The 15,974-nt window shown below is 44.4% G+C and overlaps 1 protein-coding gene across 6 annotated transcripts in view; it reads right to left on the bottom strand.

The window, feature by feature from the left end:
• PKHD1 (PKHD1 ciliary IPT domain containing fibrocystin/polyductin) overlaps positions 1-5,204 on the bottom strand; it is a 254,467-nt gene extending 249,263 nt beyond the window's left edge. For 5 of the 6 annotated variants that reach the window (XR_008974692.1, XM_057427480.1, XM_057427484.1 and 2 more), the window contains exons 1-3: positions 4,134-4,271; positions 2,160-2,280; positions 998-1,075 (exon numbers count right to left, since the gene is read on the bottom strand). Coding sequence is in view for 5 of the 6 variants with exons in the window: in XM_057427480.1 (XP_057283463.1) it covers positions 998-1,075; positions 2,160-2,211 (130 nt within the window). In the remaining variant the exon portion in view is untranslated. Of the gene's footprint in view, positions 1-997; positions 1,076-2,159; positions 2,281-4,133; positions 4,272-5,065 lie in introns of those variants that run through there. The other variant, XM_057427481.1, reaches the window with a different exon arrangement.
• Positions 5,205-15,974: the final 10,770 nt, after the last annotated feature.

Genomic DNA, 15,974 nt, shown 5'->3' with positions numbered 1-15,974 from the left:
GACCTGAAGCTGGCCTGTGTTGTATGGTGGATCTGCTTAACCCATTTCTTTAGAGTGAGTTATCCAAAGGATCAAATACTTTGAATCTTCATAAAGTCAAGCTTTATGTGAACATAAGCTAGTAACTTTTGTAGCATAATCAAACAAAACTAGAAATGAAAAAGGCTTACAAATAACACTCCATCTGCACACAATCTTCACTGGTGGTTCCCAGCCCACAGACTCACTTTCAGTAATTTCTCAACTTGCAGCAGCTATTTCTCCATGGTCCCAGGAAAGTTCTTTCCCCTTCTCCCAAGGCCTAGCTCTCTACTCCCCCCACCAAAATAAGATAACTCTGCTTGAACTGCAAGACCCCAGCTATGACTATCTATGCCAGCCATACAGTGCTATGCTGTTGGGGAAACATCTCCCTTGAAGACCTGAGCTTCCTTTCTGCTCTCTATTTTATCATCTCTGTGAGAATTCACAATGTTCAAATAAGACTGATACCACTCATCATCATTATCAATGACCAAGTATCAGAACTTGAGCATACTGGACATACAGCTGGCTCAGAAACCAACTCTTCCCAATGAATCAATATTCATCACTGCAGAAAATCAGACCTAGCTTTTACAGCTGGTTTGGGGCCTAAATAAGTGTGGCATGTCAATTTCTGTGATTTTTACTTGGATCTCATGTTTATCATTAGTGTTTTTAAAGCTCCAGCATCACAGGACCTGCAAACAGAGATTTTCTTCAAAGAAAAGGGTAGCAGGGAAGAAATTTCTAGCTATATGTCTGCAAAAATAAGTAAAAATCTGACTTCAGTAGTTTAGAAAGAACTTAAAAACAAGAAAGCATCAGCAATAACACGTGAAATAATAATTTCAAGCTGATTTCATTTTATGGGTGCCAGAGGATCTGTTTCTTAGGGTTTGTCACTCCAACCACAAATGGCAGAATTGAACCAATTCTCTGTTTGACACTTGCTTCATAAGAGTTTAAAACTCACCATCCAGCGCAATAGTAATCCACGTTCCTCCAGCGACACTGCCCTCTTGGGGCTTAACGAGCAATCCCGTGGCTGTCACTGCGAAAACAACCCAGCGACATCAGGCTGAAGTGTAATACAAGCATCATTCAAGACGAGACAGTGTTCAGCCAGCAGCCCTCCTGTGATCCCATCCTTCATCTCATTTCTGCTCAGTTATCCATATTCATCATATTGCTCATCCTTCTTTCCCCTACCCCCCAGATGTCTCCCCCATGTAATAGTCCTGCTTCCCTTCAGGGGGGTTTTGATGCCTTCAGGATTTGGTGAAGCAAGCTACAGTCTGAGCCTCCCATCCTCCTCAAGAATTAAAACAAAGATGGTAAGCCTCATGTTTATTTCTCCAAGAAACATGTTTGCTGACTTCCATACATTGTCCCAAACTTAGGGCTGCCCACAAAACATATCCTCTCCTGACTCCAAGACAGAATGTCCAGCTCTTTCTAACCAAAGCCTTTATGAACAAATAACAGGTCTGGAAAGGAAATCCTGCTTCATGAAATTAAATCACATGTAACTTCCTATTCAACGCTTTTCCCAAAAACATCATATACTTAAGACAATTTAGGATCTATTTTGGGGACCCTCATCTTCTGAAACTAATAAAGACAAACCAGTGGCTGGTTTGTTGGGCTTTTTCTTATAACAATGATCAGAATTTTCCAAAAGTCTTTTTACAGGAATAATCAGTTTCCTGCTTACCATTTCAGGAAATTTCCAGCTTCTTTGTCTGCATATGAATGTAGTCTCACTGAAGACAGGTATTGATCACTGAAGCCAAATATTAGGGGTGCTTGCATCAACATGCAAACAGTGATATGACTATCATTAAGTGAATGAAAATCAACTTTCAAGGCATGAGATGAACCCATATAGAACAAGGAAAATTAAGAATGAATTAGGAATGAATCCAGAAATCCCCACTAGCTATGGAAATAATACCATGAAAGAACATTGATAAGGGTGGACAACATCCAGTATGCTTCAGTCAATACCTCGTAGTATTCAAAACCTTTAAAAGATGCTTCTCCATGTCTCACAGTCTATGTTCAGCTCGGTGGCACTGAATTTTTTAGTGCTGTATGTCCAGTGTGATTGGAGACAACACATCTCTATCACCCACCTGCAAAGAATATCAGCTCAGCACCCAGAAAAGATGATCTCCAAGGGCTCATCTTGAACTTTGGATGGGAATTTCAGAAGAGTCTGGCCTCAGGATCATGACTTGGAGCCTTAGGACCTCCCTGTAAAATTAAAACAAACCCCATCTGTATTTTCTTTGCACTCAAAGCCTGTGGGAACAATGGTCTGTGCTATAGCAGACAACATGGACCACAATGTCAAATCACAAAGAAAATACTGATTTACCTCTTGCACAGTAAAAAGGATCAATATATGGCAAACCATATTGTTTTCCTGCACACCCAACAGATCTATACAGAACATATGCCCCTGCCAGCAGTCCAATTTCCAGCCAAGCTCAGGATGAGCTTTCCCCCACTGAGGCCATGTCTTAGGAGACTGACTCTACACAGTTGAATTGTTGAAAGCAATTACAGAATTTAAAGCTGATGGTGCTAAACTCTCCTAGCTCTGTGCTACTTCATGCAAAAATTGTTGCATTTGTTACAGTAAACTTCATGATGCCATGGTCATTCTCCAGCTCCAAATCCAAACAACAGGACTTGACTATATTATTAAGCTCTCTAGCCTTAAACAGCTAGCCCCAAACTGGGAATGGCCTATGACGGCTCCTCAGGTGTGCCTAGTTATTGTTTAGAACACTACAGGTAGACTTGATCACAACAGCTGCAAACTGTTCTAATAATCTAAGGAAATAAACTTTTGAGTCCTTGTAGACTAGGATATGCCTGGTCTTGCTTGTTATCGTAGCCAGACATATCACACATTCCCTTTACAAAGTCCATTCCAGGAACTGTTTTAACATTTAAAAATATAGACCAACAATTTCTACTGCCTTCAACCTGGGTTTTACACTCATATGGAAAAATAAATAAATCAATCAATCACTGTATGAGGCACTGTATAATGGAAAAGGGAGCAAATGAATGGAGAATGGGAATAACTGCTCAGTATTGGGCAGCAAAGCATTTGGTGATGATAGAAAAGGACAAAATCCAAAATAAAGTCGTGTCCACATTTGTTGCACAACCCAGTAGAAGCAGGTGTGTAGAGCAAAACAACCCACGCTGAAGGCCCAACATTCACATGGCAAGCATTTAGGGGTGTTACACACAGCACTAGCTCTAGCCTAGTACCAAGGAGTGAACATTCATTAATGGTTGGAGTATTGTTCGGTGCATATCTTTGATTTCACCCAGGAGGATTGTCATCTATTCACTGAGACAGCTCTGTGGTGTGAAACATACCACCTTATCTGAAGATGACAAGACATGCTTCAAAAGTGATCTCCTGGTCTAAAACAGATGCTAAAGCAAATACTGTGCAGCCTCTAAAGCAACTCTCCCTCCCTTAGAAGTGGGAACTTTGCAAGATTAGAGTGAAATCAATGCATTCATAGCAGGTGTTAAAGAAACTAAATCTGCTGTTTGGTCTTCTAGGAAAGGCAAACGCTATAGCAAAGCTGCTATTGTTTTTCACATGCTTCCTCCCCAGCTGCTGTAACCATAAATATGGTTTTAAGATCATCCAAATACTATACATCATGATCCTGAAATCTTACATAAAAAGCCTCCACAGAGCTTCTAGGCAAGAGCAGGGATGCACAGTGGAAGAAGTGTGGATTAGCACCCTAGAAAAGATACAACAGGAGAGTAACAGAGGTGAGTTGGACAGAAGCTTTACTTACTCCATAATTATGGCAAAAACACTGTCCCCATGAAGCCAACTTATAAGCTTCATAGAACAGTTTGGGTTGGAAGGTCATCTAGTCCAACCCCAAGCTTCTGTTTCTTACTGTACCACAAGACCTACTGTGACTCTTCTCCCTATACTTCTTGCACGTTTGAACATAACTGTAATTTTTAGGGGTCACATGGAGCCCTGATGCATGTGAAACTTGCATTTAAAAGCAGGTGCATAAAGGATCATTTAAGTTTACTTTTTCTGGTATTACCTTATTGAAGTTGATGTTCTTCCACTCCTTCAGAGGCTCCAATATCAGTATACCTGCTCCATCCCTTTGATGCCAGCTCTACCACAGCTTTCAGTCTAAGGTTGTGTTGGGCACTCAGTTGAATAAGCAACTGAGTCATATTGTGCAGAAACCCACCAGACTAGTTTCTCAAAAGGCACAATACCTGCCACAGAGAGCTCAGAGCCCTCCATTGGGCACGTTTAATTATTAAACTAAGCTACTTGCTGCTATTAACTGTTTTGTTCCAAGTCTTTAATGACCATAGAGAGAGTAACCTGGAATTGTTCTTTCATTGGTATATGACTAGCTTCTCCAAGAGGAGGACAACAAATCCATTTTATCCTCTTTTTCCATCACAACACGACAGAAAAACTGATGGAATTGTTTCTTTCTCTGCTGATACCCAATCTGGGAATGGCTTTCATAGCCAGTGGATTTCAAGGTTTCCTTATATACTCTTAATCCAGTTTTTCCATGGCATTCCCAACAGTGCCTGCATTTGGCAGGAAGTCTGCCCAAAGGGTGTTCAGACCTCGTACTACATCTCACGTACCTACGTTCCTGGAGGTCATTATACAGTCAGCAGTAGAGAAGAGTGCAGTGAACTTAGTGTTATCATTCACCCCAAGAGAGCCATGTGCCTCCGCTGTCAGCACGAAAGACCCAACTCAGCCTACACTGGGTGCTGAATTACTGACCATCACCCTGTCTGCCCCCTCTGCACTCATCTGTTTGAAGACCAGATTTTTTTTTGGTGGTGCCACCAAAAACATAATGGGTCATTGAGCCTCTGCACTGGTATGGATGCCTTCATGGAAGTTTCCACTGGAATCCAGAGGAATTTTTCAGTCACCACAGCATAACTACAGTTTAATCAATTACTATGCATCAGTATGTGTGTATGCTCTTACCTCATCCCCAAAGGGAGGTGAAACAGGCTTGCTTATTCTTACTTAGCCTCAATTCAGAGACAAAGAGGCACAAACTCACAGGCAATCAACCTTCAGGGAAGTTCTGGAGCTTTGCCCAGCAGTGGAACCAGTTGTGTTTGGTTTATTCTTAGGCCAGTGTCTCAACCCCAGTGTCTCAGCTGTATATAGCCAATGATTACAGGAACCCAATGGAAGTTAACCCTATCCTGCTCAGTAGTCTACACTGTTTACTTATTAGCTGGAACTACACTGGCAACATGGTCAGAAGAAAGAATACATTTGAAGGGATTCTCAAACAAAAAATTATTGCCAAAGCAGAAACCGTTAAAAGATGATAGGTTGAACAGAACAGACAGAGCCAGTACCTGGTAGTACCAGGGTCCACTGAGAGCCCCAAACAAGAGCATGGACCAGGTCCAGGGTCCCTCTGAGAAGTCCTTCCAAGAGCAAGATGGGGCAGGACTGAAAAGTCAGCTACAGCATGGACCAATGACCCAGATAGAAGACAGGACTAGACATGAAACTGAAGACCAGCATTCAGAAAGAGACTACAGGCCCAAAACGAAGGTTAAATATTGCTCCTGGCCCAGAGGTAGGGTGTGGGCGGGGGTCCCAGGTGAGGCTCATTGAGGTTGTTAAAGCTTATGGCATCACTCAAGCTCTAAATCATAACGAGCAAAAAAATGAGTATTCATCTCTGTCATTCTGTACACAGTGTATGATCCATTCCTAAGGAAATGCTTTACATACAAAAAACTCAACAAAATGTCTGATTTGCAGATCCAAAGGAAGTGACTTGGACAATGGGTTTATTCTTCACACCAAGTCACAGATTAGGTAAGACACTGCATAAAGAACTGTCCCCCTGAACGAGTTGAAACATGTAAAGAAAGAAGGAAGTTGGTGAAGAACACTGACCTTAATAGGCTAAGTTGGACGTCCAAGGCAAGGTTGAGTAACCTGGTCTAGTGGAAGGTGTCCCTGCCTGTGGCAGGGGTTGGGACCAGATGAGCTTTAAGGTCCCTTCCAACCCAAACCACTCTATGGTTCTATGAAACTATGAATAACCAGAAACACAAGCCACAAATCGGGAAGGAATGGTCAAGTCACACAGGAGCCTTGTTATATGAAGTGCAAATACTCTTCTACTACAAGCTGGTGACCGTGTTTTGGTATAATTACCCACCAAAGAGGAAAGCAATAAAATTTGATGAATGAGTGAATGTTTGTATACGCTTGCAAGCAATCTTTTTCCTGCTGAAGGAAAGTTCTGCTGAAAAGCATCGCCCCAGGCCGTCTGGTTTTGTCTGCTTGCTCTTAATTATTTGGAGGTTTCAGATTTTAGGTGTGTGAGTGGAAATAACGTTATGGAGAGGCTCAGCTTTGGGCGTCTGAGAAGCGCTCCGTCATTGCAACCAGACAGGACACTTAGCAGGAGATGTGAGCGGCAGCCTTTCGTCACTAGGTGGAAGTATGGAGCCGTTGAAGACCCGCAGACCACTTGAAACTGCAGAAGGGGAGGCGAGCTGTCACGGCACCCTCTGACACAGATCCAGAACCGATTTCTGTTAACCCTTTGTGCTTGAGGGAAGAGCCACCATCGAGCAGATAGAGCACAGGAGAAGTTGCGGGACCTTTCCGCAGCTCTTTCTCTCACTAACGCATGATTTGTGCCGAACAAACAGCTTCATCTTCTGTAAAAAGGATGTGGAGCTGTTGGAGCAGGACAAGAGAAGGCCATTAAGATGCTTTGAGGGCTGGAGCACCCCTGCTATGGAGACAGGCTGAGAGAGCTGGGCTTGTTCAGCCTGGAGAAGAGAAAGCTCCTTAAGGGGAGATCTTAGAGCAGCTTCCAGTGCCTAAAGGGGCTGACAAGAAATATGAAGAGGGGCTTTTGACAAGGGCCTGTAGGGACAGGACAAGGGGGAATGGCTTTAACCTGACAGAGGGGAGATTGGGATGAGATCTTAGGCAGAAGTTCTTCCCCGTGAGGGTGCTGAGGCCCTGGCACAGGGTGCCCAGAGAAGCTGTGGCTGCCTCATCCCTGGCAGTGTTCAAGGCCAGGGTGGATGGAGCTTTGAGCAGACTGGTCTAGTGGAAGGTGTCCCTGCCTGTGGCAGGGGGTTGGAACTGGATGAGATTTAAGGTGTCTTCCAACTCAAACCAGTCTGAGGTTCTGTGATCTTCAAGTCATCTGCCTCTAAAATGGGAGCAGCAGTGCACTGCCCATGAGGTCTTTTGTAGGGCAGGTGCTCTGCTAAGTTTCCCCAGGTCTTGAAGAACTGGGATGGAAAAGCTTTGCAGAAACAAGCAAAGACTCCCCTTGCATTCCCCTCCAAGCCTTCTCACTATGGCCACCTTGCAAGAGGAACACTGCAGTTGTTAAACACCAAATGGCATCTCCCAGGGGAACAGCTGAGGGGAGGATAATGAGGGATAAGGTGAGATTTAGCAATATTATCCACAGCTTCCATCCTCCCTCCCAGCCCTGCTGGTGGATTCACCACCCCATGTCAAGGGTACCAGGTTTTCCTGCTTGCTCTTTCCCAGTCGGACATCATCAGCAGGGAATGATGTGAGAACACTGCCTGCACCTACCCCTGTAAATAGAGCATGAAGCACCCCAGAGGAAAGAAGCCTAATGGACCAGCAGTATTATGTTTCTCTTGCACATGGTGTTGATAAACAACTTCTCCTCCATTGCAAGGTGTGCCATACTGGACACGCAGTGAGGAAAAACAGCATGAACTGTTTGAAATTAGGGACTCATTCCAGTCATGGTTCCTGGAGACAGATCCATGCTTTCCAGCTTGCCATTGTCAGACATGAGCGTCCTCTACCTATTGCATTTGTCATCTCCCCAAGCGGCCTATAACTCTTGTGTGCCTAAGAGGATATGGGTTATCCACTCACATCACATGGCTCTTGCCAAAATCGTATCAGGACTTCTGCAAATACTGAGGATCTAAAGCAAAGCTTCCAGGCTTGGAAAGTCTCTGAAGAAGGCTTCAGCACTGCCCACTGGGCAACCTGTGCCTCAAACTTTGCAGATACATCTCTGAGTGAAATAAAAGGATCGAGGTCTTGGACATTGCATCTGCATGGATCACAAATTGCATACATGGTCCTCGCTGTGGTTCTGACCCAGACCAGCTCACATTAGCTCAAACATTTCCCAGGCTGTCAGAAATCAGCATGGCCAGCACCTGGTCCCATTGGGCTGTATGGATGTTGTGACTGAGTTTTTGAGAATGGTTTTGAGTTTAATAGCATGGGCTGCTTGGAGCAGGAAAAGGGCCCTGCAGGGCTCGCTTGCTAGTAGACATATAGCCTGGAAGACTTTGCAGGCTAGCATGTCCTGCAAGGGCAGCCCCTGCACTGTCCGTGCTACTCTGTGCCGAGCTCTTACAGCTGCTTTTTCTTTCTATTAATATTTCACTTCTGTGTATTGACACAAATTTCCTAGCAACCAAGGTCACAAATGAAGGTGTTAAGAAGCTGGATTGATTAATAATAAATCCTGGGGTCTGATGTCTTTTTTCTTGAGAGGCTCATTAGACACCAGCAGGCAGGGTGCTGAGCTGGAATACCCAAAGGAACCTAGGGGATCTGGAAACCCCTCTTTGATTGCATTTCCCTCTTTGAACCCCAGCTTTCCTCATCCTGGCCCTCAGCATCCAGCTGATGACACTACCCACGGGAAGGTGATTTGAGACCAAGTGCAGTAATACTAAGCAGGGATCTGGCCTCTATCAGCCATGCTCAAGGTTGTTCCCTGGGGACCCACAGGGGTTGGGTTTCTTTAGTTGTAATCAGGATCGCATGGTTTCCATAGACCAGGTGAACACCTGTCAGTGCTGTCAAGTCCCACCATGTAGGGTGGACTGAACCTACTGCCTCCCCACTTTCTACAGCCCTGAGCATCCTTCAAATGGGACCAGCATCTCAGCCTTAAATCTATGTCCTCACCAAGCCACTGTACTCATTCCTAGGTTTGCTGGAACAGGCTGTGCTGCCCACTGTGTCCTTTACATCATGGTCCTGGCCACAGGAGTCTAGCTGATATAGAGTGGCCTGAGATTTTAGGTGCATCTTGTATTGTAAAATGCAAGTCCCATCTTTCCTTCTCAGTTTCAGTGTACTTAAGTCACAAAACACTTATGTCTGAAAGCTCACAAGTGGGGCAAGAACAGTCAGCCAGGGATGGGCAGAGAGATTTCAAAAATGGTGTCTAGTTTTGGCATAGTCAATTCCTCATTGAACACCTTAGCACAAAATTCAGAGTGTGAGAAAGCCAATACAGCTAGTTCATGAACATTTTCCAAATCAGGACAAGAGCCCCTGGTAGGGCAGGAATGGCACTCAGATCTCCTTATCATTACTCTGGTGGTTTAGGCATCAGGCCATAACCTCTCCAGATGATCTGCTCCCTTGTCTGCCATTATTTACACAAGGTGGGGTGGTGAAGGTAGAGATCTTAACATGAACACTGCATGAGCTGATCTAGGGAAAGTAATAAGAATTTTACAAAAGGGGATTGAAAGTCAGCTGGAAAGCTGAAAAACAGAAAGTATCCTTTGTATTTATCAGGCAGTACCAATATCTTCACATTTCCCCTTATTTCTGCTCCCTAATACCAAAGTTCTTTTAGTGCTTTACACTAAATAAAAGCGTTCTGTTTTCTGAAAATCTTAATATTCACATTATTAACATTTTAGATTTTAAAACATTTTATTACCACTACATCTACTTACATATGCAGCCTGTAACTGAGTGCCTGACTTGTCAAATTCACCTTTCTCACTGATTTGCAACACGCTCCACCCTTTCCTTTAAGAGGAAAAATGTTGGTGCTTCCAGGAACCTTTCTGAATGCCTTTACAGGGTCACTTTTCAGCATGATGAAACTCTGTGGAAGTTGTTACCATAGCTACTCTCACTGCATTTTAAACAGGCGATGAACTTCTTTAAATACTAAATTTATTGCTAGTGCAGCTGCTTTAATGACAGGTTTGAGGCTTCTTTGGTTTCAAGGTTGAGTGTATTTCAGCTCATCTCCCCTGTGGTCGCATGGGTCGTGGAGGGGATTCAAGTCATCCAGCCGCCTGCCTGCAGCAGATGCTGGAGCCTGTGGATGCACAAGGCAATGGGGTAAGGAAAAACCAGCATCTTGCAGGGGATTTGTCTGCTGCAGCTTTGGTCTTCTCACCGGCATATAGAGGATGCTCCCCTGGTCCTGTGTGATCTGTGAAGCACATGGAATGGCCTGGGAAAACAGAGGTTAAGGCTGGCTTCCAGACAGATCATGGCATAGGAGTCCTCCCCAGTAAAAAACAGCCAAAAGAGAAAAAATACAGCTTCAAATAAAGCACTAAACTGCCTGTACTTTGAGAAAACATCCTGGTTATTGAGATCTTTATAGAGATTTTCCTCTGCTGGGCTGCTCACAGACACCATCTCATTCACACTTCCCATCAAGCAAGGTTCAGTTTCAGCGTGATGGACCATCCCTCCTTCAATCTCTGTGTTACAGGACTTTTTTATCATGCTAACAATAGTATCCCAGAAAGGCTACAGCTCTTTTGTGGTGGTGCTCTGTAACTACACAATACCAGAGTGTCTGGCCCACCAAAGCTTTCCATTTAAAGAGGGGCACAGAAACACAATCCCACATGACTGTGGGAAAAAGATGCCTGCTGCAGACTTTGCAGACTCTGTGATAACATTGCAAAAGAACTGCACAGGTTGGACCACAGACCACAGAGGCGGCATCACTGGTTGAAATCAAGAGGTGTTGCTTTGATGGAGGAACTCTCTTAGGGAAGTTCAGGCAGGCACTAGCGCAGACTGAAGCCATGGCATTTGCTTAAATAAGCAGCTGGTAGTGGATTGGGTTTCTGAATCAAACTGCAACCCAGCACCTACTGAGATTCATCCGTCATTAGTCTTTTATTCAGAAACCTGCTCTTGGCCTAGTCCCCAGTTCTCAGAGGAGTGATTCAGCCAAATACCAACCCCGCCTCTGTGTCCAGAAGTCTCTTTTCTTCTGCCTGTCCCTACCCTTGTGGCAAGGCAAATGCCCACTTGTTTCTCATTTTAATACAAAATTCCTTCTGTTCAATGAGTTTTCATTTTAGAGGCTGCCACTGCCCATCCCCTCCATCCCTGCTACCCATATCTAAGCAGGGGGAACAGGTGGGACAGCTGACCCTGGTGAATGAAAGGAGAGCACAGTTTTGCTCCCTTCACCCCTTTCTCACAGCCTGCCACTGCTGTCAGTGATCCCTGAGCCCCCGGGGGCTGGGGATTTGGCTGTATTAGTCACATGAAAGAAAAGAGCCTCCACCAGGCTGCTCCTGGGCTTTGCTTCACCTCCAGGCGAGGGGATGGCTTGCCACTGTATTCCTCAAGGCTGGAATCAAGTGACACTCATTTTGGGGTTTTTTATTTGCACAAATTGGCTTCTATGTAAGATGTGCCACAGCCCAGATAAAATAAATAAATAAATAAATAAATAAATAAATAGATAAATAAAAAGAACAACTGACAGTGATTCCAGTTGTGCAGAGAAACATGCAAAGCCAGCCACTTGATAGAAAATAAAATCTTTTTCTGTCAACAGATCTTCGGAGTAGGATTTGGTCTCATTCATGCTGTGGGAAGCTCCACAGCCTGTCATCACATGGTGGGCTCCACCAGAGCATTGAAGGTCTCTCTCAGTCCTAACTTTATTAACCCGATAGATTAATATCCATCACACACAACAAACTCCCAGGCACACTCATGTAAGATGGACTCATGTGAACATACTGGTTACTGAGCTGCATCTTGGGGATATTGTCTTCTTGGAAATAAAAGCCACAAACTCATGGATGTCGCTCAGATGAGCACCAAACCTATTCCACCACAAGAAAACAATGCAGGTACCTAAATAACCTCAACTCTGCTTCATATTGCCAATGTCAAAAAAGCAAGTCTCACCATAGGCTTGATCAACCTTGGTTTTTATGGACACACTGATTGCTTGCCTTAATACCAACAAGTAGGAGCAGTATTTCCACCACTCTCAGCTATCTCTGGTTGCTGGAAGTCACAGAGCCCCCACATCAGCTCAACAACAGCAGTTACACTATAAGCAAACAGTTTTACACTCCATCCAGCAAGAGAAAAGCCTTTTCCTCAAGTATTTCAGGTGCTTGTGCACACAAAATGTTCTGCTTATGTATTACCATAGCCAGTCCCATAACCATCTTTAAGCAGAAATATAGTTTCCTGAAAGCAGAGAGAAGGATTTAGTCCCACGAGGCTGGGACAATAACAAGCATATGTGGATGACACACTAAAGTTAAAAAACACTTGACTGTTGGCAAACTACCTTGACCATTGACAACTGCAAGACAAATGTGGTAACTGCACATTGCTTTTCTCTTTAATTAAGGTGTTAGTGATGTTTCAGGGTTCAGTTCAGACCCCTGATGGGTTGGTCACACCTAGTATTATTACTGCTTTGAATCTTAATTTGTTTTTCGTACTCACAACAACTGATTTCACATTTCCATCCAGTTTTCACCTTATGCTCATAGAGTCTTCATAAACTGCCTGAATCCAACAAGAAACCATTTTCTACCAGGTCTTAAAAACCCCCTTCTATTAAACAACAACAAGATTTATTTCCCCCCAGCTTTTCAGTGCAACCAGAGATCTGAATAAGTGGTAATTCACAGAGCTCTAATCAAGATATCCTTGTGCCTGCTGCTGCACAGACTCATTGACCCAACCACGAAACAAAAAAATAGAAAGAGAAGGACAAAAGCATGCAAGTGGAATAAGAAAGACTTGATCACAGCCTGCTCACTTAAACACATGTGTTAATGTTTTAATTTAGAAGGTGTGCATGGGTTAAAATGCAAACTGAATTTCAATTCAATCCCCAAAAGCAAGACGATGCCCTTGTTTTAGGGAGGGGGGTCATTCAGGCCAGTCAGACGTGTTTCATACAGCGTTTTCCAGTGCAATTGTGCACGTACAGGGGGAAGGGCCATTAATAACAGTGTCAGTGTTCCTGCTCTCAGCCCTTTACCCACCTGTTCCTCTTATAGCCCAGACGTGTCCACCTCTGACCCCAATGCGGGACCGAAGCACTTGCGAGGCTGTACCACCACCCCTTGCTCCCCATGGCAGCTGTGTAAACCTCCAGGGCAACAGCTGGGGACCAGGCATGATGCTGGGTGTAAGTACAGAAAAGGGCATCAGTGAGGGCTCCAAATCACCACCCTGATGGTTGGGGACTCTGTTTAAGTTGCACAAAGTTTGGCTCTACCCCCGTTTGAATCCAGTGCCCATAAATACAGCTCGATTAGCTCTCAGGTGGAGTTCTTGCCATAAGGTGCTAATTTGGTAATCAGCTTCCCTTAGGGACCCCAGGTTGGGGTTTGGGTTAGGGATCTGCTCACCGGTGGTGCAGGCAGAAAGGGCTTCCAAGGAACCCTGGCCACTTGTTTGTAGCCACAAGTATGGAGAGGGGAGAAAAGGATGAGATAAACTCTTCTCCTGAGTGCTGGATGAAGCCCTGAAATTACCTGGAAATTGCAGTAAGGATTTTTCCATCTTATGGCAGTCAGGGGCAGTAAATTCCACATCTTGAGTTCAGGAAGACAAAGATGCACAGGCTGATTCATGCCATGTGTGTGCCTGCTTGTCTGCAGGCTATTTTCCAAAAGCCTGACATGGAATTGGGCCTCAATGAGATCCTCCTTAATCTGCTTAATTGTAGAAACACCAATAGGATAAGATCAAAACACTATCCTAAGGCATCACTTATTCCTATCCTGTCTAATTACATGCCAGTACTCAACAACGTTTCTCCAGAACCCTTTTTCCTGTCTTGAAGGCAGATGGAGCTGTTCCACATGGGAAGATAACCCTGTACAAAGGAAAGGTGGCAGGAATCCACAGTTCCTATTCCAATGCCAATAAATAAAGATACTCACAAGATGTCCAACTAGGCAGGTCAGTGGGACAGTGGCTTTCTGGCTTGGCAATAGCTAGAAAAAGCAGTCCTGCTGCTGCAATGAGTCCATGGCCTTGCATCAGGCATCCTCCTTGGTGCTCCTGACCTTCATCAGGTAAGAGGAGCAAAGAAATGAAGACCATGGCCTTCCCAGCAGTCTTACGTGACCAACCTTTACTACTGAATGGCCTCTCCCATCTTCCTAGCTTTCAGAAAGTATCTGAAGATCTAAAGAGGCAGCTCCATAACTGAGACTGAATGTCCTAAAAGTGGATCTACCTGGAGCCCAGGTTCATTTCCCAGCTTTATCCTAGACTTACAGGGGACCCTGGGTAATTCGTTTGAGGTCTTCAGGTCTTCACTTAAGGTCTTCTTATCTATCAGTAAGGAAAACAGCAGGAATAAGATGACATCTCTGATCCTCAGACAACAAGTTTGTGAAGAGAAGGAATGTCTTATTAGCCATTTTCCTCTCAATAGTCCAACACCAAAAGCAGATAACATCCTCTTTGTGTTCTACATCATCATCATCATCATTATTATGATTATCCGGTTCCTTCACCACATCAGTGCTCACAGCTGGACAGCACTATACTGTTTGCATAACTCATTGCCATCTTCATATATATGAACCTTGATTTCACAGGAACTATATGGTCCAAAAGGCATCATAATGGGATATCAGCCTGATGAAGCAAGGAATAAGAATTCAGATCCATTAGACTGCGGAATCCTTAATGCAGGATACAAGGAGCACTTGATACATGAGTTACTGGAATTGCTGGGAGAAGTTGGGGACTTCTGTAGTCTTTGCTCTGTTCAAACCCACTGAGTGGAGCTCTACTCAGATGCTTTCAAACTAAACATGTTTCCAAGCAAAACTCAACAATAGCCAGTTCAGAAAACGTCAAGGTTCAGGAGGCTTTGTTAGGAGATTTGTTGAACATTTGGTGAAAAACAGGCTAATTCTTGGCCTTTTTCTTGAGATGATTGTCTTCTCCCATACTTGCTGACAGTAATGGTGCAACGGACTGCTGGAGTTGAAGCTCAGGTTGCTGGAATTGAATGATATCTGCAGACACTGTATCAGGCCAACTCTGAAGAGGTCAGCAACCTGATCTTCCCATCAACTAACCCAGAAAGCACACTCAAAACCAAGCAGAGGCTCTAAGACTGGGTGTCTCCCAAGGGGAGAGGACTTAATTTCTGCATCCAGGCCATAAGCATTCCATGTTCAAACAGCCTTTTTCATTCTGGAGTCTATGCCAACTTTCCACCTCCTTTCCCCATCACCTACTCCCACAGGCAGCATGCAGGCATTCTCCCCCACCCAAACCCTCTCCTGCTCAATCAGCTGTCACGGGCCCTGCATTCCTGCAGGACTCCCGGAATTGGCACATGCTCTTTTCCACCCCCACAAATATGCAAGCAGGTGTGAGGCACCACAACTTTCCTTGTTCCTAGCCACTTCCACCCAGGCAGCATGAATGAAGGCACAGCCAGAAGGGCAGATGATCTGTTCCCCTCCATCCTCTTTGTATCCCTCCGGGGAATGTACATAAGCAAAAATCAATCTCTTCACCATCACTGAAGCACCAAGAAAAGACAAATCCTATGTGTCTGAATATATAATTCCTCTCTACCTCACTCTAACAGGAACTTCACATCAATGGTGAAAATGAGGGAAGTCCATGGCTCTTGGTGCATGACAGCATGCAGTTAGAAGGGAGTATCTGGAGCATGTGTGCTACCTAGGTCAATAAAGCTACTGAATACTGTGCAAAATGAATGGCACCTGTGTTGTTCTCACATCAAAAGGACCCTCAGTGAAGGGATTAAAAAAAAAAACAAACAAAAAAAAACCCACAACAGTTGCTG

Source organism: Pezoporus wallicus, unplaced genomic scaffold (genome assembly GCF_028554395.1).
Source record: "Pezoporus wallicus isolate ANWC-B61680 ecotype Strahan unplaced genomic scaffold, APGP_CSIRO_Pwel_v1 contig_6464, whole genome shotgun sequence".
NCBI classification, from domain to species: Eukaryota; Metazoa; Chordata; class Aves; order Psittaciformes; family Psittacidae; genus Pezoporus; species Pezoporus wallicus.
The sequence above is the reverse complement of the archived record's forward strand: the minus strand, read 5'-3'. Positions and strand labels throughout refer to the sequence as shown.